General features: G+C 31.1%; 3 protein-coding genes and 1 long non-coding RNA gene across 4 annotated transcripts; 3 read left to right on the forward strand and 1 right to left on the reverse strand.

Moving 5' to 3' along the window:
• The first annotated feature begins 572 nt into the window (after positions 1–572).
• On the forward strand, positions 573–2,419 carry LOC101254027 (small ribosomal subunit protein eS21y). The gene is made up of 4 exons (XM_004229193.5): positions 573–745; positions 1,189–1,281; positions 1,381–1,513; positions 2,207–2,419. Exons 2-4 carry the CDS (start codon positions 1,232–1,234, stop codon positions 2,270–2,272), a joined length of 249 nt encoding a protein of 82 aa, XP_004229241.1. The 5' UTR covers positions 573–745; positions 1,189–1,231; the 3' UTR covers positions 2,273–2,419.
• A 4,089-nt stretch (positions 2,420–6,508) lies between these two features.
• Positions 6,509–9,825, forward strand: LOC101253717 (WAT1-related protein At3g30340-like). The gene is made up of 6 exons (XM_004229191.5): positions 6,509–7,051; positions 7,143–7,205; positions 7,295–7,411; positions 7,522–7,930; positions 8,487–8,638; positions 8,743–9,825. Exons 1-6 carry the CDS (start codon positions 6,765–6,767, stop codon positions 8,897–8,899), a joined length of 1,185 nt encoding a protein of 394 aa, XP_004229239.1. The 5' UTR covers positions 6,509–6,764; the 3' UTR covers positions 8,900–9,825.
• On the reverse strand, positions 9,048–9,784 carry LOC104647762 (uncharacterized). Its single transcript, XM_010323440.4, has one exon. The coding sequence runs from the start codon at positions 9,782–9,784 to the stop codon at positions 9,317–9,319; it is 468 nt and encodes a 155-aa protein (XP_010321742.1). The 3' UTR covers positions 9,048–9,316.
• Positions 9,826–18,520: 8,695 nt separating the features above from the next.
• On the forward strand, positions 18,521–19,172 carry LOC138340867 (uncharacterized). The gene is made up of 2 exons (XR_011213712.1): positions 18,521–18,677; positions 18,812–19,172. It is a non-coding gene; the product is annotated as an uncharacterized lncRNA (long non-coding RNA).
• Positions 19,173–20,451: the final 1,279 nt, after the last annotated feature.

Below are 20,451 nucleotides of genomic sequence, written 5' to 3' on the forward strand. Positions count from 1 at the left end.
CATATATAATTCACCTCTCTCCCACTTTCTACTCTCTCTCTCTCGGCCTCTCTCCTATCTCTCTCAATATCGCTCGCCTCTCTCCTCCTCTCCCAGTCTCGTTTGACTCTCTCCTCCCTCTCTATGTCTCGCCCACCTCTCTCCTCTCTCTCCCTCTCCCACTCTCACTTGCCATATGTACAAATACAAATGTTAATATACAATTATCTAGCCGATATACATATACAATTCACATTTCTCCCACTTTTTCCCCTTTCTCTCACCTCTCTCTTCTGTCTCCCAGTTTCGCTGACCTTCTCCTTCATATAACATGTAGCTACGAATTGTAATTATTAAACCATAACTATGGAGAATAATTAGGCTATTTTTAAGTGACTATATGTGAAAGTTTCCCTAAATGTATTATCCATTGATAAAACTTGTATTATACATGAGTAATAATTTTTTTTTATAATATGATTAAAAGTGTATTATAAATGTATTAATCAAGTGAAAAAAAATGATATTACTATTAATGAGAAATATTTTTTATATATAGTATATTTATGTACGTGTCCCTTTTTTCACCCTCAAAAATTTGCTGGACCACTTGAAAATGTTATTGGGCCTAGTAGACTAAATAAGCCCACAACGTATACTCAGACCAACTAGGGTTAGATAAAATTTCTCATCTGTTTAAATGGAGGCTTTGCGTCGCTTCTTCACACTTTGCCTCCATTGAAGACTCTCCCTTAGACTCACTCAGGTACGCCACTTATCCGTTCTTTGTTATCTGCTTTGTGTATGGAGAATTCTCTCACTTGTTGCTGTAAATATGTGGGTGTTTGGCCATATTTTACCGTGGATTTTGAAAGAAAGAATGATATTTGGGTTTGTTTTTGACTTTTATGAGTAATTTGGAGTGAAAAAGGTGAAACTTCCTGTTTTCTGTTTGAATTCCGTAAATTTTCATGGCCAATCTCGTTAATCTAATATAGAAGAATGTTTTAGGGTTTTTTGTTAAACCCGACTCTCTTTTTTGGGAAAAGGGTTGTTCTTGGTGATGGAGAGAGAGGGCTTTTACTTTTTACGAATGTGTAGAATCATGTTATGAAGAAGAATAGTTACTAATATTTGGTTTCAAATCTAGAAAGGTTCCAGTTTTCTTTCTTTCTTAATGCTGATTTAGTTTTGTTGTGTTATGAAAAGGTTGTTAGAGCTTTATTTCGGCACTTCAGAACCACCAGCCAAGATGCAGAACGATGAGGGACAAAACATGGATCTTTACATCCCCAGGAAATGGTATGCCTGCTTTTTGAGTTTTTTGGTGTCGTGTTGATTTTACTTGGTGTTTGTATAACTGCATGTTGTAATTTAGCTAACACATGCCCGCAATTGCAGTTCTGCTACAAACAGGCTGATCACTTCAAAGGACCATGCTTCTGTTCAACTTAATGTCGGTCATTTGGACGATAGGGGTGTCTACACTGGGAGTTTCACAACTTTTGCTCTCTGTGGTTTCATCCGTGCTCAGGTACTTTTTTCGTCGATTATAATACTACCTGTTTAACTTTTGCCATTGATGTGGATAGTTCTTTCCCGGTTAATTTATGGTTCTCTTTAGTTTTGGTAATTCCTTTGGTAAACTTAATAGATAATGTATGTGGTAACTGCTTTTTTGAGATTAGATTTTGAAGTGTACCGCTGTTAGTGATACCATCTTGGCGAATCATCGTTTAATATTTGAGTTGCCCAAAGAAAACAATAGTAGTCTGTAAAGCAGGTTTGTTCATCACTTCTAATTTTTGATAATCCAAGAAGTAGAGGTGGGAGACGTACCAAAAATGAGATCAAGGTACTGTTGTTATAACACCAGCAATAAAAATTGATAAACCTGCTTACAAGTTAAATGTTTCCAAATCAAAGTCAAAGCTCAGGTTGTAGTCTTGTCAAGTAAGAACATCTAACTCTTGCATGCCATGAAAATAATGAAGACTACATCTTACTGCTGTTTCTCTATTTAATGGTAGTATCATTTGGTATCTGGGGAAGTTTAGGTTCTTGCTTTTCCTAGCAATCCAGATAGATTGGGATGTCTAATATTAATCTGTCCTTTTTGCACTCAAGTTTGTTTTTAGTATTTGAACAGGCCATTTAACTAACATTTATGCTCGTCATTCGGCTGATGTTAAAAATAAGTTTCAATCTTTTTGTTTCATCTTTTCAGGGTGATGCTGACAGCGCAATGGACCGTCTCTGGCAGAAGAAGAAAGTTGAAGCTAGACAAGAGTAGAAAAAATAGATTTGCATTTTGATATTATTTTATGATGAAGGATTCTGGATAACATTTAAATTTCAGTTGAGTTAGACAATGTTCTCCCAGCTGTAAGCTATATGTTGGATTCATCTTTGGATATCTGAGTTGCCCCTTTGCTCATGATTTTGATTTCATTTTCTGATTAGTTTTTTGATTACTCTGGTTCTATTCCTTGGCTGTTTTTCATAGTTATATTTTCCAACAATACTGAGGGTTTTTTATCCAAAATCTTATGTGATATAAAAAATTTCATGAGATTTGTGGAGAGTGTTGAATAAAAAGGCTCTTGAGCTTCTTTACTCATGTAAGCGGATCTTGTGTGTTACAGAGCCTTCTTGGATAGGGCTTGAGTACCTCATCTGGACTTGTGTGGAGTATGTTTATCAATTTGAATTCTGCAGAGATGTGACTAGGGTAGTCAAGAAGAAACACACTGAATGCTGAGAAGATTTTCCTTATTAAATTTGAAATGCATTTGATAATCCTCCCACCTCAGTGCTGGCAATTGATAATCCTCCCACTTCAGTGTATTTGCCGTCTAATAATCTCACTGATAGATAGCATTGGATCCTTATGCTTCTGGTCTTAATGGTTCATTTGCCTTGAGCTTGCATGACTTTTGGTACAGATGGTATACTAAATGGAAATGTATCTAAAGAAACTAATAAAACTAATCTCCAACTTGTATTAGTATATCTAGTTTGTTGAAATACAATGACTCCTTGAGTACTGGCAGTAATTGTGTTTGCTCTAGTTTCATTATTGGATATTTCTGTAGCCTTTGTTTCAATGTCTTTGTCAAAACATGTTTTGGTCCAAGAAACAAGTCATATTTTTTTCTTGATGATATGTACTCTCTTCTCCCTAGCACTTGTTTTGTTTTTTTCTTTCTAAACGTTGTTGGTTTCAGTTTTTGTTAAGATATAACAAGTTTTTCCATTACGGGTTTCTCAAACAGTGCAAAGGTGGATAACTTAATATAGCATGTTCTGCACAAAAACATTTTGAGAACTCCTGATTATATGGTTAAATTAGCATATAGATTACCTTAAGAGTTGAGACAATATTCCTGCATCAACTTAGGCTTCTAGTCTAGTTCTGTTGGAAAATATCAGAAGGGTCAAATTACTCAAATCCAGACAAAAATAGTAAGGTAAGTACTGAATGATTAAAAATTTAAGCACTAAGAAGTATTGGGGTTCACTGTGGCATAAGTAGCACTAGATAACAGTTTTATTGTGTTCCACTGCCGGACACTTGGCTTACACTGTTGATTCAAATAAAGCCAAAAATGTTTTGTTCTTTTGACTTTTGGTGAATCTTGACGAGATCATATTCACGTATACCCCCCATTAACATGTTTCAACAAGAAGCAATCATAATCTACATTACCAGCAAAGAGTCGGTGCAATAGTTGGAATTTCTCCGTTCTTAATTAGTAGTCCTTGGTTGGTTCGAGCAATGTTATGGAGTGTAGGAAGCACCCGTGCTCCCCTTGTGAGTCTACATAGAGTGGATCTGGATTAGTAGGCTGTTGGGCTACGAATACATGATAGTTGAAGGAAAAATTATAACGAACATCGCACAGAGCTGCAATATTTTTTTAGTGCTTGCTTTATGTAGGGAAAGTCCATCAACTTGTGCAAATAGTATAATCATAGAGTTGGCTCACAGCTGTTATTTCTTCTCTTTCGACTGCTTGGCTGGTTTGTCTGATAGTGCTGAGACTTGTGGGTATCTTGTGCAATAGTTATAATCATTTGGTTATTCTTGATTTTGATCAATTAACCTACCTATGACTAGTTGGGCGATCACAGCGGGACTTCTTTAAAAAAAATAACATAAAATAAGTTTGTTTTTCCGAAGAAACAGTCATTTCACAATTATGTCTGGATTATACATTGGCAGGAACATTTTAGTTTCTCCGCAGACTCGATAATCCTATTTTCAACACTTCCTCATTAAAACCTGTATATTCTTAGATCCTTCTATATGTATGTAATGTTTGCAAAAAGAATGGATTTTTATGCTTTCACGTGAACAGAGTTAGAGCCCGTTCAGATGGGCTTAAAAAAAGTAGCTTTTTAAAAAGTATTGAAATTTATTTTTAAAATAAATAATTATGTGTTTGGATAAAAGTGCTTAAATTAAAAAAAGATTGTTGATGTGTTTGACAAATAAGTGCTGGTAAACACTTTTTTAATAAGAATGTCCGAAATACCCTTAAAAGTTGTTAACATGATAAAAGTTGATTAATTTAAGGTTTTTATACTTTAAAATGAAACAAAATTAATTTATATTTTACATCCATAAGTAATTATATTTTGCTATCATTCACATATTTCGTTATTATTACAAACGGTTTATAAATAATAATTATAATAATAATAATAATTATACATAATAATAATAAATAATAATAATAATAATAATGATAAATAATAATAATAATAATATAATAATAATATGAAAATAATAATGAGTAATAATAAAATAAATAATAATAATAAAATATTAATAATAATAATATATAATAATAATAATAAAATAATATGAAAATAATAATAATAATAATAATAATATAATAGTGATATATAATATATAATAATAATAAATAATAATAATAAAATAAATAATAATAATAATAATAAAGAATAATAAAATAAATAATAATTATAATAAAAAATAATAATAATAATAATAAAATAATAAAAATAAAAATAGTAATAAATAATAATAAAAATAAAAGAATTAAAGGTAAAAAGGTAATATACATTGTTAACATAAAATGATTTTAAGTTGAAAAAAAAAAACGCCACTCACCTAGCTTTTAGCTTTTGACTTAAAATAAGTGATTTTTGATTTAAAATAAGTTAGCTTGATATTTGTCAAACACTCTAATAAATCAAAAATTGATTTTTTTAAAGCAGTTTGATCAGCTTTTCAAGCCCATGCAAACATGCTCCATGACCAAAGGCCTAAATTAAGGTTAGATTTCAGAGTAGCCATTAGGCTCTTACCAAATAGATGGACCTTAAAAAACAAGAATCTTGATTCATGCTTACACAATAAGTTGCATGCTGCAGAAGAGTACTTGTGTGGATAGGAAAAACCTGCCAAATAAGAGCAGTGATGAAATTTGATTTCTGTATAAAATGTTATGCTTACAATGTGAGAAAATCTGATATCTGGGATATGGAACAAAAATGGAAATCGAGAATCTCATCACATTTAACATCAGTATGCCTTTAGAGGCAATTAGCACTTAGCAGGGTTCTTTTTACTCTTAATGCATGAACAGTTGTTAGGAAATAATTGTGTGGCTAAAGGAGATGAAGGATTCCAGCTCAATACCTTAGATATGGAACAAAAGAATAAGGATTATGATAACGAACACGAAAGCATGTCCATTGTCCACCCCCACCCCTACTTTCCAGTGAAAAGATCAATCTGATGTTACTGGTTAAAAGCGGTGTGACTTATAACCAATGTAGCTATTCTCCTCTGTTGGTGGCCCTCCTATCTTGCAAACAAAGTGGGATATTTCTTTCTTTGACACTTTTAAACTGTACAAGAAAGTAGAGATTTGATCCGCCCTTTTAGCTCTTTCATGTGGAAGGAATGCTTTCTTGGTCCACATGAATGGACCCTTATGAAGGTGAAAAGTTTGACATAGTTCCAGTCCTTTCGGATCATACACCCTGCTTTGTCACAAGGTGTATGTATAACGCATGAAAATTATGCTGTGGAGTCACTCTCCTTGATCTTCATTTGCTTTCTAAAACAGTTTTAACAGCTCTGTAATAGGGTATCGCGAGTAATACTCAAGTTAGCGTATTCCATTAACAATATTATTCACAGTATGCGAGCTTTTATTCAGCCAATTTCGAGTGAAGTTTGTGTGGTAAGGAAAATACCTGGTCCCATCAAGTGTACTGTGGTCTAGCTAAAGAATTTTGAAATGGTGAGAACAGTTGAGTTGTTATTATATGAATATGATGAATTATTCTGTGTCCCCTTTTTGTACTCTGAAGATGCTTGAATAAAAGTTCTAAAAGTAGCATTAGATGCTTAGGCTACCAAGACATTAGAAATGCATTACTTGTTATACTATGCTGCAAGAAGGGGAATCATTTCTATTTGACCCCCACCCATAAGATGCTTGCTACACTATCTTCTATATATCAAATTGGAAATTTCGCCTAGCTTAGTGGGTTGACTCACATGTTAAATGTTCTTAACATAAATCAATTCATAGACTAATGAGTTTGTTTATCTGGTTGGCTATGATAAAAAGGATTAGTCAAAAGGCAGGAAATAATGTAATCTTTCAAACAAAGAAAAGGAAAATGATGGAGTATATGATGTTAAACTAAGTGTCAACTTTTTTCTGGTAGAATAAAAGTATTGATGTGATTGCAGGAATTAATCCTTCCGCCGTGTGCACTTTTTTACTCCACTAAAGTTCATGTGGAACTTTAAATGTCTTATCTCATCTTCATGTTTAAAAGCATGGGACGATAATTCAATTAAGAGGCAGATTAGGAGTGTTGACAGATTGGGAAATACTCAGATGAAGAGCTATGTGGTATACTACCCCATTTTTATTATGTTGGCAATAGATTTTGCTTTTGCCATTAGTAACATACTTCTCAAGAAGATTATAATGGATGGGATGAATCATTTGGTCTTCATAACGTATCGGCAGGCCATTTCAACCATTTTTTTAGCCCCAGTTGCTTTCTTTCTGGAAAAGTATGAATATCGTCTCTTAAGAAATATTTACCTATCTAATATATGGAGAACTTTTGCCTCCTCTGAACATGCAACTTGTTGCTTCTTGCAGGAACACCAGACCAAAACTTACCCCTCAAATCTTCTGCAACCTTTTTTTGAGTGCCATTGTTGGGTAAGTCAGAATAATCTCTATAATATTCTAAATTTGCATGGCTGTGTTTTGTTAAAGATTTTTCACCATATGTTACATCGATTTCGTAGGGCATCTGTTACGCAATACTTATTCCTTCTTGGCATGGAATACACATCTGCAACTTTCTCATGTGCCTTTCTCAATATGGTTCCTGTGGTCACATTCCTTATGGCATTACCTTTTAGGTACGGAACCTATGGTTTTCTCATTCTAGTTAACAAATAGCCTTAAACTGTTCTGTTTGTCTAATTCTACAAATGATAATTTAACTCCATTATGTATGAAAATGATGCAGGTTAGAGACTATCAACATCAAACATGGAAGTGGAATAGCCAAAGCGCTTGGTACACTAGTATGCGTTGGTGGTGCCTTCTTACTGACTTTTTACAAAGGCATGCCGTTGGTTCATTTTTCAGACCAACAATCTGTATCTTCATCTTTGAAAGGAGACATTAGTTCCTCGAAATTAAAGGAAAGATGGATCCTTGGTTCTCTGGCCTTGTTTGGTGGGACACTTTTGTGGTCTTCGTGGTTCCTTCTCCAAACGTTTATTGGAAAGAAATATCCTTGCAAGTACTCTAGCACTGTTATTATGACCTTCTTTAGCGCCATGCAATCGGCTGTCTTGACTTTTTCTATGGACAGAAGACTATCCATTTGGGTTCCAAAGGAAAAGATAGATATGCTGAGTATCCTCTATGCTGTAAGTGCATTTAACACCTGTTCTTATCTTCCTAAGTAGCAGAACTAGACTATCCTCTCATTGTCTTTTTCTTTTTCTCTCTGTCTTTGCAGTTCAACAAATATATTTACAAAGATATGATGCAATTCATTACTGTATGTCCTTGAAAATTAAGAAGTTTTAGAGAATTTTCACGGTTTCTTTAGAAATTCTGAATGACTTGTGAGTTGTGACATCAACATCAACTTAAAGTTCTTTGGAATTCAGATTCTATTATTTCTTTCATTGGTTCCTATTTGCAGATAAAACAATAGCCAAGTCTGTCTCTGAACCAAAAAATGTCATCTCCTTTAGTTTGTTAAGGGAACATATGAGACAAAAAGTAGAGAAGCCCCTTCCATGTTTTATAAGAATGAAGATCGTCGTGGCACGACTTCTAAACACAAAATGGAGACTTAATTATCTCATTGTTATCTTAGTTTAAAACTTCTTAAGTTAACAAAAGAGTTCAGTTTACCAATGATTAATTTATCTTGTTTTGGTTTCTACTTGACAACAATGAATTTTCCTGAGCCAGGGATTAATAGGTTCAGGAATGTGCTATGTGGGAATGTCATGGTGTGTCAAGAAAAGGGGTCCTGTCTTCACTGCAGCATTCAGTCCTCTTGTCCAAGTTATGGCAGCCATATTCGACGTTCCCATCCTCCATGAACAACTCCATCTTGGAAGGTGATTACAACAGTTTAAAGCTTCTATAATTCCCTAATTGACTTATTTCCAAATAACCACCAACTTATCACTGACTAATTTCCTTGTAAACAAATCATGATCAGTGTAATAGGATCGGCTATCGTAATTGCTGGTTTATATTTTCTGCTCTGGGGCAAGAACAGAGAAATGCAAAAAGTTGTCCATGAAACTGAAGAGAAAAAAGAGAAGGAGCTACCCTTCAAAGATCTAGAAACCAATTCTGAACCCAGGATCCCTTGATGTCAACTGTATTTACAAGTATATCAATATGTATTCCGAGTTTTCGTTGTGAACCTTAGATTTTGTAATAAAAAGATTGCACTTTTATCTTTCATTTTTGTTCTTCAAGGAAAGATCTTATCAAAAATGCAACCAAAGGTGACTAATATGAGAAAACAGCAGAAGATGTTATAATTATTAAAGATAATACAAATGTAACATTTGCTTTCCTGATATATCATGACAAGCATCAATACTATATCTCTAGTCAAATGGCCGTAATCGCGATTGTTCTTGTCAGGAATTCCACGCCAAGAGACAAAGAGACATTGAAAATAGAAGGGAACACACAGAACTCAACTAAGCTATGGTGTTTATTCATATAAAAAAGAGTATTGGTTTGAAATTTTTTAGCAGCTTCTTGGTTATGGTATAAGTCTATTCTGAATGTTCATAGTGATGGTCACTTTTCTTGCCTTTCTTGTGTTTATATCCTTGTGGTTTTGGGAGTTGTTCATCGACACGATCAGTTATGTCCAAATGAACACCAGGGTCATTAGTACAATAGCTACCACCCATCATGATGGAATTGTTGATGGACTGGAAATTGCTGTTGACATATGTTTTTAAGGCCTCATTTTCCCCTGGTGAAACACCTTCGATCCCAGCTTTCTCATCCATCTCACCGCGCATGCTGGCTCCCACATTGGTTCCAGCTAGAGTGATGATTCTGGTGCCATGATCATCTTCATCATCACCTTGAAGATTCTGGCCTGAGTCTCCTCCTGATGCCTTGTGCACGCGTTGGAGGCCGGCTAGACGTTTAGTCAGAGAAGAGATCATGTCCTTGATATCATTGTCTGCTTGCTTTTGCTTCTCCCTATCAACATAATTTGAGTCAGCCATGATAAAAAGCTTATTAACAATATATTGTCTTTTTTTTTTATGAATACAATATGAAATTTGGCTTGGGATTTAAAGAAGAGGAAAACACATTAAAGTTGAAGGACAGAACCAAAATGCCTTTGCCTACTTAGCAATGCAAGAATTTTCATTCAAATATTCCCAAACTAGAAAATCAAGAAAAGCATTGCTTGTCCTAGAGTTCTATAATCTTCATTATTACATTTTATTGTCTTGTGTCTTTCAAGTTTTTCTTTAAGCATCAGTATATGTCAGCAAAAAGATACAAAAACGTTATCCAATTGAGCTAAATATTTTCTACGAAAAACATTTTCTTAAATATTTTTTTGTGGGAAAATAAGTGTATGTCTTACTTATTTGAGGTAGGAGTGCGGTTATGGGAGTTTTGTTTATATATTTAAGGACAGTGAGTCTTTGCAGTTTTGTAACATGTGACGACCTACTTTCGAAAGTAAATGTATAAATTATAATTGCTTTGAAATCTATTATTTGTACCAATTTAGTTGTTATTTCAACACATAAAGATTCTAAACTAGAAACCCATATGTCTGCCTCTGCTTTAATAACTCAAATTTGTGGAGCGTATCATACTGAAGATATATAGATAACTTGTTTCCATTGTTTGTTTGTTTTTGGTTTAGTGATTTGTTACAAGAAAAAAATTAAATAGATTGTACAAAATGAAATTTAAAAAGAGCCTGATTTAGATAATTTTAGTTCAAAATAATCCAATTTCTTACTCCTGTTAGGCTTTTGCCATCCATAAATATAGGCCCATCATTGACGGGCTCATATAATGCCTACACGTTCAAGAAAAGTTCTAACTTCCAAGTGGTATTGAAAAAATAATACAAAAATAACAATAATCTACTGATGTTTTAAGTAGGTGTCAGCCATAAATTTCAATTTTTTTTTTTTTTATTTGAAACCAGTGAACTTAGCCGCGCTTTGCGCGATAAAAAATTATTCGTTAAATCTGTTAAATAATTAATTTTTTGAATAGTTGATTATTAAATATATTTCTAAAGATTCTTTATAGTCTTTAATCTAAATATATCAAATTTTAAGTCTTAATTAAGTTTATTATTAGTACTTAAATTTTATATCTTTTGTAATTTGAAATCGCTTAAGAATTTTTAAAATTATAAAAAAAAATCCTACATTTATTCTCTTTATTTTAATAAGAAAAGTAAATTTAATGTAATAAGTTGAACTCTTTATGAAATCTAAATTTAATTTAATAATATAATAAGTTTAATGTAAATATAATTTTTTTCTAATATTTATTCTTTTCCTTCAAAAGTAATGAATTTTTTTTCATCTTTCACTAAATCTTAGATTATGAAATGTTTGTAAATCATTTTCTATCTTGACTAATTTTACTACGATTATAATATACTGCCTATTATTTATATAAAAATGAATAGATTGAAAGATAAATAGTCTCAATTACGTAAATAATATAAAGTATTCAAATAAATTAAACCCAATTATATATATGTATTAACTAAAATACAACTTTAAACTTACTTATATTTTAGTTACAATTTCTAAATTATTCTAAAAGGTAAACATAAATAAAAATTGTGAAATTTCCTAATCCTCAAAATTGATTTCATTATTCAAAATAAAATATATACAATGTTGAAACCATTAAAAAAACCTTAAAAGATAATAAACAAAACGATTCAAGTCTTCAAAGTTAAAATTAATATACCTGAAATTTCAATAATATTATTTAGTGTAGGTATAAATTATAATTAGATAAATTAATCAAAGAATCCTTGTTGGAGTACCAAAGAAAATTAAAATAAATTAAAATTAAACAAATAAACAAAATAATCTTTGTAGAAATACCAAAGAAAATTATCCTAGCCTCTAATTATTCAATTTGTACATACTCTCAATGTTCACTACACCATTTGATGATTAATGGACATAAACATTAATGTAGGGTTCCTTTTCCTTGTGAGTTTATGAAAGTTAAACTTAAATATTGTCATATGTTAATCTTGTCTTCCATTATAAATAATAAAGATTATTTAAAAAAAATGCGCAAAATAATAAGTACACTAAAATCATCAATAATGAGAAAAAAAGCAATAAAAACAAAAAAAAAAAGAACAAAAAAAATATTGTAAATAAAAGACATCAAACAAACTGAAATAAAAAGAGTAACATGAGTGAAATATTATACTCATCAAAATTGAATTTGAATTTCCAAAATTGTCATATACTCGTCTACTCGTCCACACTGTTAAGTGTTAACAATAGAAGTTAGTCACAAAGAATCTCTCTCTCTCTCTCCTCTCTCTCTCTCTCTCTCTCCCTCTCTCTCTCTCTCTATCTATCTATCTATCTATCTATCTATCTATCTATCTATCTATCTATATATATATATATATATATATATATATATATATATATATATATATATATATATATATAAAATTAGACATAATCAAAGTGATGTAGCTTGGTAACTCAAACTAGATATTGTTCTCATTGAATTTGAATTTTCAAAATTGTCAAATGCTCATCTTATCTTCCACATTGTAAAAGTTAGTAACAAATAAACTATATATTATAAAATTAGAAATAACCAAAGTGATGTACTTTAGTATAAATATGATAAATAAAGGGAAAATAAAATAAAAAAAATTCTTGCATTGGTGAAGATGACATGGTTTTAGTATTTATAGTAATCCATAAATTCTTAACTATTACATAAATAAATTAAAAGAGTAATGGAGTAATCAATACCTACAATTGTAACTTATATTGGTCATTAGTGTCTTAATTATAATTTAGTAATACTTTTAAGAAGGAATAAGGAAAGATTTAAATATTTAAAGGGATAAATTGTAATTATATATACCTAAAATAATAAAGGTATTAATGGAGGAATTTAAAGAGAAATAATGAATAGAGGATATTTATTTAATTTAACTAATATATCAAGATAAAATTAAGAGAAAAAAAAACCTTTAAAAAAATATAAAATATATAAATTCTAATGCTGGTCTATGAGGGGTGCCACATCAACATTTTCATATCCAGATTTATATATATATATATATATATATATGTATAGATTTATGAAGTACAAATTAAAGATAGAATTATATTTGATTATAATTTTTTGCAATAACATTCATGATTTAATGTAACTAACTATATACAACTTCAAAAATGAAAAGCCACTAAATTTTCATGGATAAACATTAATTTTCAAATAAATTTAAAAATAATATCAAAGAAAAATTAATATTTCACTTTTATGACCAACATAATAAACTGTTACTCATTAATTTTGGAATCAGATTTGCAATTTTTTAAATAGATTTAAAAAAAATAGGATCATTGTTTTATAAACTGTGAGCCTAGGCTGATTTGGACAGTTGAAAGTTGGTCAAAATCAGTACAATATATGTACAAATTTTAAAAATGTGGTAAAGTGGAGATGGACCACCCAAAAACTAGTGTTCATAAACTAATAAAATGATAGCCTGCAATGGAGTAAAGTAATCATCAAGTTGTTCATCACTTTCACAAAAGTGATTGGTCATGAAACAAATGACTATTGTGGCTGCATGCCTTACTTGTAAATAACACCAATTTTGGAAACATCATATTTTTTAATATTCCATATGTGGTTCCCACTTATCTCCTTGCTCCCCAATATTTTGTTTTTTTGTAAATTCTAGAGGTATATAAAATAGGTGGGTTGAATTGGTTTAATCTTTGACGGATTAATTTGAGTTGAGTTAATAAAAAAAGAAAAAAATTACATAACAATGCAAATATGTTATATGTATCTATGATAACCCTCTTTTTAAAATAATTATAATTCGTCCCAAACAACTGTAACTCAAATTTTTTTTTCATATAATACGACTTACATTTTTGTATTATGTATCAAATGTATTTGTATTTCGTATCAATTGTATATGTGATAAACTTGATACAACGAATGCAATATGCACCCATCCTCTCTGTCAAATGCCTTATGTATCAATCAAATATAGGTGATAGATTTGTATTTTATATCAATTGTATTTCAAATAACTATATTTGTGTTTTATAAAACTATAGAATAAGAAGAAGAAACTAGAGAGAAAAGAAGAGAAGACTTGTTATTTCTCTTGATGAATGAATTTACAATGAAGAGGAGCACTCTATTTATAGGAGAAATATAACTTGGTCCCCAAGTAGGACTCTTTAACCATATCCTAAAAAGGACTCCACATGATAGACATTCACTATAATACAAATACTTTATAATACTCCCCCTGAATGTCTAATTCATAGATGATGTGCCTCGTCAAAAAACTTACTAAAAAAAGCTTTAAGAAAAGAAAAACTCTAGTACAGGAAAAGAGTACACATATCTATTAATACGCATCTAGGCTGCCTCATTAAAAATCTTACAAGGAAAACCCAGTGGGACAAAACCTCGTAAGGAAAAAAGAGTACAACGCGTATTAACTCCCCTAATGAGAACATCAATCCAGAGACTTGAATCTTCGCATTCCAAGCTTGTGCACCATCTTCTTGAAAGTTGCAGTTGGTAGAGACTTGGTGAATAGATTAGCCCACATTGTCACTTGAACGAATCTGTTGCACATTTATATCACCATTCTTTTGAAGTTCATGTGTATATAAAAGTTTCTGTGAAATATGCTTTGTTCTATCTCCTTTTATGAATCCTCCCTTAAGTTGTGCTATGCATGCTGCATTATCTTTATATAAAGTGGTGGGTACTTTATCACATTTCAAACCACATTTCTCTTGAATGAGATGTATCATAGACCTTAACCACACACATTCTCTACTTGTTTCATGAATAACTATTATTTCAGCGTGAATAGATGAAGTGACTACGATGGACTGCTTTGTAGATCTCTAAGATATAGAAGTCCCCCCCACATATAAACATATAAACTATTTGGGATCGAGCTTTGTGTGGATCAGATAAATATCCTGAGGTCGAATGGATCCTTATTCACATCAAGTGAAAGAACAACCATCGAAGTACTTAATAGATGCGCTTCATCCATACAGAATCTTTTCAACACTTTTTCTGTGTAGGCAGATTGATGAACAAAAATACCATTTGTCAAATGCTCAATTTGCAAACCAAGACATAATTTTGTCCTTCCGATATCTTTCATCTCAAATTCATTATTTAAATAATCAATTGTCTTTTGAAGCTCAATTGGAGTTCCAATAAGATTTATGTCATCAACATAAATAGCAAGTACAACAAATTCCGATATTGTTTTCTTTATAAAGACACATGGACAAATTGCATCATTTGTATAATCTTCCTTAATTAAATACTCACTAAGACGGTTATACCACATACGACCAGATTGATTCAAACCATATAATGATCTTTGTAATTTAATTGAATACATTTTTCGAGATTTTGAATTACATGATTTAGGCATCGCAAATCCTTCAGGAATTTTCATGTATATCTCATTATCAAGTGATCCATAAAGGTAGGTTGTAACCACATTTATCAAATGCATTTCAAGTTGCTCATGGACTGTGAAACTAATGAGATAACGCAATGTTATTGCATCCATAACGGGTGAGTATGTCTCTTCATAGTCGACGCCAGGCCTTTAAGAAAATCCTTGTGCCACAAGGCGTGCTTTATACCTTTGTATTTCATTTTTCTCATTTTTTCCGCACAAAAATCCATTTGTAACCAACAGGTTTAATACCATTAGGTGTCTGAACTATAGGTCCAAAAACTTCAGGTTTGGCAAGTGAATTCAACTCTAATTGAATTGCTTCTTGCCATTTTGACCAATCATTTCGTTGTCGACATTCTATAATAGATTGAGGTTCATGATCCTCATTATCTTGCATGATATTTGTTGCAACATTATATGTAAAGACATAATCAACCACTATTTCTGATCGATTCATATTAGTTTCAACATCTCTTAAATTTATGGATAGTTAATTATTTCTTTGAGTTTCAAGTTTATTGATTCTTTCATGAATATCAGACTTATTCAAATTTTGAACTTGCATATGAGATTCTTTCATAGTGTCATCTTGACATTTAATCTTTTTTTTCTAGGATTTTGATTCTTAGACCCCAATGGTCTACCACGTTTTAGGTGTGTTTTGACTCATTAGCTATGACACTAGTGGATGGTCCTTTAGGGACATCAATTCGAATTGGGACATTCTCTGCAGGATTATGTGATTTAATTCAAATCTGTAAATGCGTCTAGCATTTGATTTGCAATTTTCTGCAGATGAATAATCTTTTGTACTTCTTGTTCGCAAGTAGAAGAATATGGATCAAGATGAGACAATGATAAATTTTTTCACAAAATTTCTTGTTTTATTTCACTATTCTTTCCCCCGAATTTTTGGAAAACTGTCTCATCAAACTGACAATCTGCAAATCTAGCAGTAAACATGTCTCGAGTCAATGGTTTAAGATAGTGGATAATGGAGGGTAACTCAAACCCAACATATATTCCTAATCTTCTTTGAGAGTCCATCTTAGTGCGGTTCGGTGGTGCCACATGCACATGCACAACACTTCCAAAAATTCTTAGATGGGATATATTAGGTTCTTTACCCATAAACAATTGCAATAGAGAAACGTTATGATAACTTGTCGGTCTGAGACGAATAAGTGTTGCAGCATGCAAAATTGCATGTCCCCACACAGAAGTGGGCAACTTAGTTTTCATAAGCAATTGTCTTGCTATTAATTACAAACGTTTAATTAATGGCTCTGCGAGTATGAACATGAGCAACAAAGTGTTCAACTCTTATCCCAATTGCTAAACAATAATCATTAAATGATTGGGATGAAAACTCTGCAGCATTATCAAGACGAATTGACTTAATCTGATTATCAGGAAAGTGTGCCCTTAACCTTATTATTTGTGCCAATAATTTTGCAAATGTCAAGTTACGAGATGACAATAGGCACACATAAGATCATCTAGAAGAAGCATCTATTAGAACCTTAAAATATCTAAATGACCCACTAAGTGGGTGAATAAGTCCACAAATATCCCCATGTATGCGTTCCAAGAACGCAGGGGAATCAATCTTAACTTTCATTGGTGATGGTCTAACAATTAACTTGCCTTGATAACAAGCAGTACAAGAAAATTCACCATTTAAAAGAACTTTTAGGTCTTTTAGTGGATGTCCATTCGAATTTTCTATAATTCGTCTCATCATTATTGACCCAGGATGTCCTAGACGATCATGCCAAAGTGCAAATGTATTGGAATCAGTAAACTTCTTATTTACTAAAAATGTGCCTCAATTGCACTAATTTTTGTCCAATACAAGCCAGAATATAAGGCAGAGAACTTTTCTATAACACATGTCTGCCCAGAGACATTCTTGGTGATACCACGATATTCAAGATTTATTTCATCCATTGATTGGATATGATAACCATTTTCACGGATATCTTTAAAACTCAACAAGTTTCTCTTAAATTTTGAAGAAAACATATCATTATTAATGGGGATAATGCCCAATTACCCCCTCAACCTATGCCCGAAATCTCAGAGACACACTTATACTATACTAAGGTCCTATTACCCCCCTGAACTTATTTTATTAATATTTTTTTTACCCCTTTTTAGCTTACGTGGCACTATCTTGTGGGCCTAACGATGGTTGACTTTTTTTTCCGAACTAGTGCCACATAGGCTAAAAAGGGATAGAAAATTACGTATAAAATAAGTTCAGGGGGGTAATAGGACCTTAGTATAGTATAAGTGTGTCTCTGGGATTTCGGGCATAGGTTGAGGGGGTACTTGGGTATTTTCCCTTATTAATGATGAGTTTAGTTCCCTTGGGCAAAATTACAATGGCTCTTCCAAAACCCTCAATCATATTAGTACTACCAAAAATTGTAGTAACATTTATTTTACCCATATTTAAATGAGAAAAATATTTCTTATTTTTGAATATCGTATGTGTTGTACCAGAATCAATCAAACAAATATCTTCATATTTCGATAATATGTTCTTAGAATTATCCATATTTTCACATGAAATGACATACACAAAATTAAATATATATTAAATATTAGTGTTGTCAAAAGGGTACAATATATTCAAAGGAATAAATTAATAATTAAATATTAGAAATTGAGCCTTAATTAGATTATATTAATTCGATATTTTAAACAAAAAATTAAATTATCATAAATTATACAAAAATTACTATAAATTGCTTTTTTTTTTTGCTGATCAATATGATGAAAGAATAATTGTAAAATGTTAGTTAAAGTTTTTATAGGTAGACTCTAAAAAAAGAAAACTATGACAATTAAAAGTGGACGGATGTAGTAAATGACTAAAATTAATGATAAAGGTAAATTAAGAACTACATGTAAAATTATTCATTATTTCATAAAGTGAACAAATATTGTTCGACATCCTAAAATAGAATAGTGAACAACTATTGTTGGACGGAGTGAGTATATGTGTAACACTCTGGACTTCGCAAGAGCTAAATAGGGGTTCTTACAAATCACCCATCAAGTTTTAGTTTTGGATCAACTTCAAATGATTCATCTCTTTCAGCATAGAAAGAAGGAAAAATTGTACATAATGACAAACTATTAATTGAAAAAAAATAATATAGCTATTGTTTCATTAGAGTAGCTATAGTTTCATATATCTTTCTACTCACGGGTCTCACAAATTAAACAAAAAAATTGAAGTCATTTCCTTTATACAATTCACTTCATTTCTTTCCTCTCTCGCATACTCTTCAATTTCTCCTAAATTCTCTCCACAAAATTAATTTTAATTTCAAATCTTCACTACTACGCTCCCACAATCACGATTTCAAAAATTTAAGGTACAACCAAAACCTCTAAATCGATTTTTTTTCTTCAATTTATTCCTTATTTCTTTAACTTTCATATTAAATCACAATTCATACAGTTTTTTCACTTATACAATGAATGAAGATTTTCCTTGGGTCTAACTCAGGATTTTGGAGAGCTTGCAGATTTAACAGCCAAATCCAAAGAAATTAAAGACATCATATTTAAGTTTAAGAATGAACCAATTAAATTGGGTGAAATTAGTGAAAATCGAAGCAATCAGAAATTATTGAGGGAAGTGACAAAGATCCGTACAATACTAATTCAAGTAAGAAGAGGAAAGGAAAAACAATTGTACATTAACCATTAGGTTAATATACAAACTTATTGTATAAAACAATTATATATTAGACTTGTTTCTGGCTCATTGGAGCAAGATGAACATGAAAAAGTTCATGTATTTGTATAATCATTTATTTATTTGTATATGTTATGATTGTATACTAGTCTAATATTTTCTCTGTAAATTTTTGCCCTATATTTGTTTGTTTATGCATATATGTACATCCATTAGGCTTAATATAAAATTTATTGTATAAATAACAATAGTTAATATACAATATTAACAATTATACAATTGAAATATTTTGTATAATATATAATATTTATGTAAAACATGTTTATGTTATATTCAGATAAAACTAGTGTTATATTTATATAATGACTATATGTACTTATTTATATGTTTATTTATACAAAAATGTATTTTTTTTCCATTAGGTTTAATATACAAATTTCTCCATTAATAGAAGTACAATATCTCATTATATATACAATATAAACGATTATACAATTGAAATGTGTTGTATAATGTATAATCTCATTTATAAAACTTGTATAAGACAAATCGAATCAAATCTTATTTTATACAATTTACTACCTATATTTATGTCATATTTATACACAGTAAGTCATAGTTATGTATATATGTACATTTGAGTAAAATTGTATATGTATTATTTTTCAGGGTGTTAAATTTATAGGCAAACCTGTACCCAATTACAATGGAGTCACTATTGATGAAGAAGTCGTAGAAGGAAAACGATCTTTTTTGCGTGAGTTTAGCGATTGTCTTCCTTTTTTTGTAATAGAATTTACAACCTTTTATTAAATTTATTTTGAAGACAAAATTATATTTAGCTTTGAATGTACAAATTAATAGCTTCATAGCAAACATAAAATTTGCTATGGAGCGCAATTATGCAAACTATAAGTATAAAATATAAATATGATTTTTATGTTTGCTATACGTGAAAGCTAAAAGAATTAGGTGGCTCATAAGCTATCAAATTGAAGGTCTTTGAGTCCTCTTTCCAAAGCCATCAAGTTTGCTAAATTTTGAGCTAAGAGTAAAAAGTTATGCACGTTTGAGTGAAACATCTCTATTTAAGGCATCTCATCCGTTTTAGAAAAGAATATTTTGATCTTTTCCTTTACCCACTAGGCTTAGCAAGCTTTGTTCAACCCCAAATAAAGGTCTACTATGATTTAGACCACTTTTGCATGTACCTAAATACTTAGAGATTTAGAGCGAGGTTTCAAGAGGAGAGAAGGATTGAGTTTCAAGCGTTCTTTTAAGAACTAAGAATTTTGTCAAGAACATTGTTCTTTTCAGGTATGTAAGGTTTTTCACAGTGATGGACTTATTCTGCCTCACGCCATACATCTAATATATCCACAAAATCGATGTATCTAAAGGTTTCTTGAGTATATCTTGATATTTGTTCAATTTCTTGACAATGGAGA

The sequence above is a fragment of the Solanum lycopersicum genome, chromosome 1, assembly GCF_036512215.1.
Source record: "Solanum lycopersicum chromosome 1, SLM_r2.1".
Taxonomy (NCBI): domain Eukaryota; kingdom Viridiplantae; phylum Streptophyta; class Magnoliopsida; order Solanales; family Solanaceae; genus Solanum; species Solanum lycopersicum.

Excerpts from the sequence above, each read along its gene's own strand:
- LOC104647762 (XM_010323440.4), bottom strand. The coding sequence starts at position 9,784 with ATGGCTGACTCAAATTATGTTGATAGGGAGAAGCAAAAGCAAGCAGAC.
- LOC101254027 (XM_004229193.5), top strand. The coding sequence starts at position 1,232 with ATGCAGAACGATGAGGGACAAAACATGGATCTTTACATCCCCAGGAAA. Across the intron at positions 1,282-1,380 it reads CTTTACATCCCCAGGAAATG|TTCTGCTACAAACAGGCTGA; the intron begins GTATGCCTGCTT and ends CCGCAATTGCAG. Across the intron at positions 1,514-2,206 it reads GTGGTTTCATCCGTGCTCAG|GGTGATGCTGACAGCGCAAT; the intron begins GTACTTTTTTCG and ends TCATCTTTTCAG.
- LOC101253717 (XM_004229191.5), top strand. The coding sequence starts at position 6,765 with ATGTGGAACTTTAAATGTCTTATCTCATCTTCATGTTTAAAAGCATGG. Across the intron at positions 7,052-7,142 it reads GTTGCTTTCTTTCTGGAAAA|GAACACCAGACCAAAACTTA; the intron begins GTATGAATATCG and ends TGCTTCTTGCAG. Across the intron at positions 7,931-8,486 it reads TGCTGAGTATCCTCTATGCT|GGATTAATAGGTTCAGGAAT; the intron begins GTAAGTGCATTT and ends TTCCTGAGCCAG.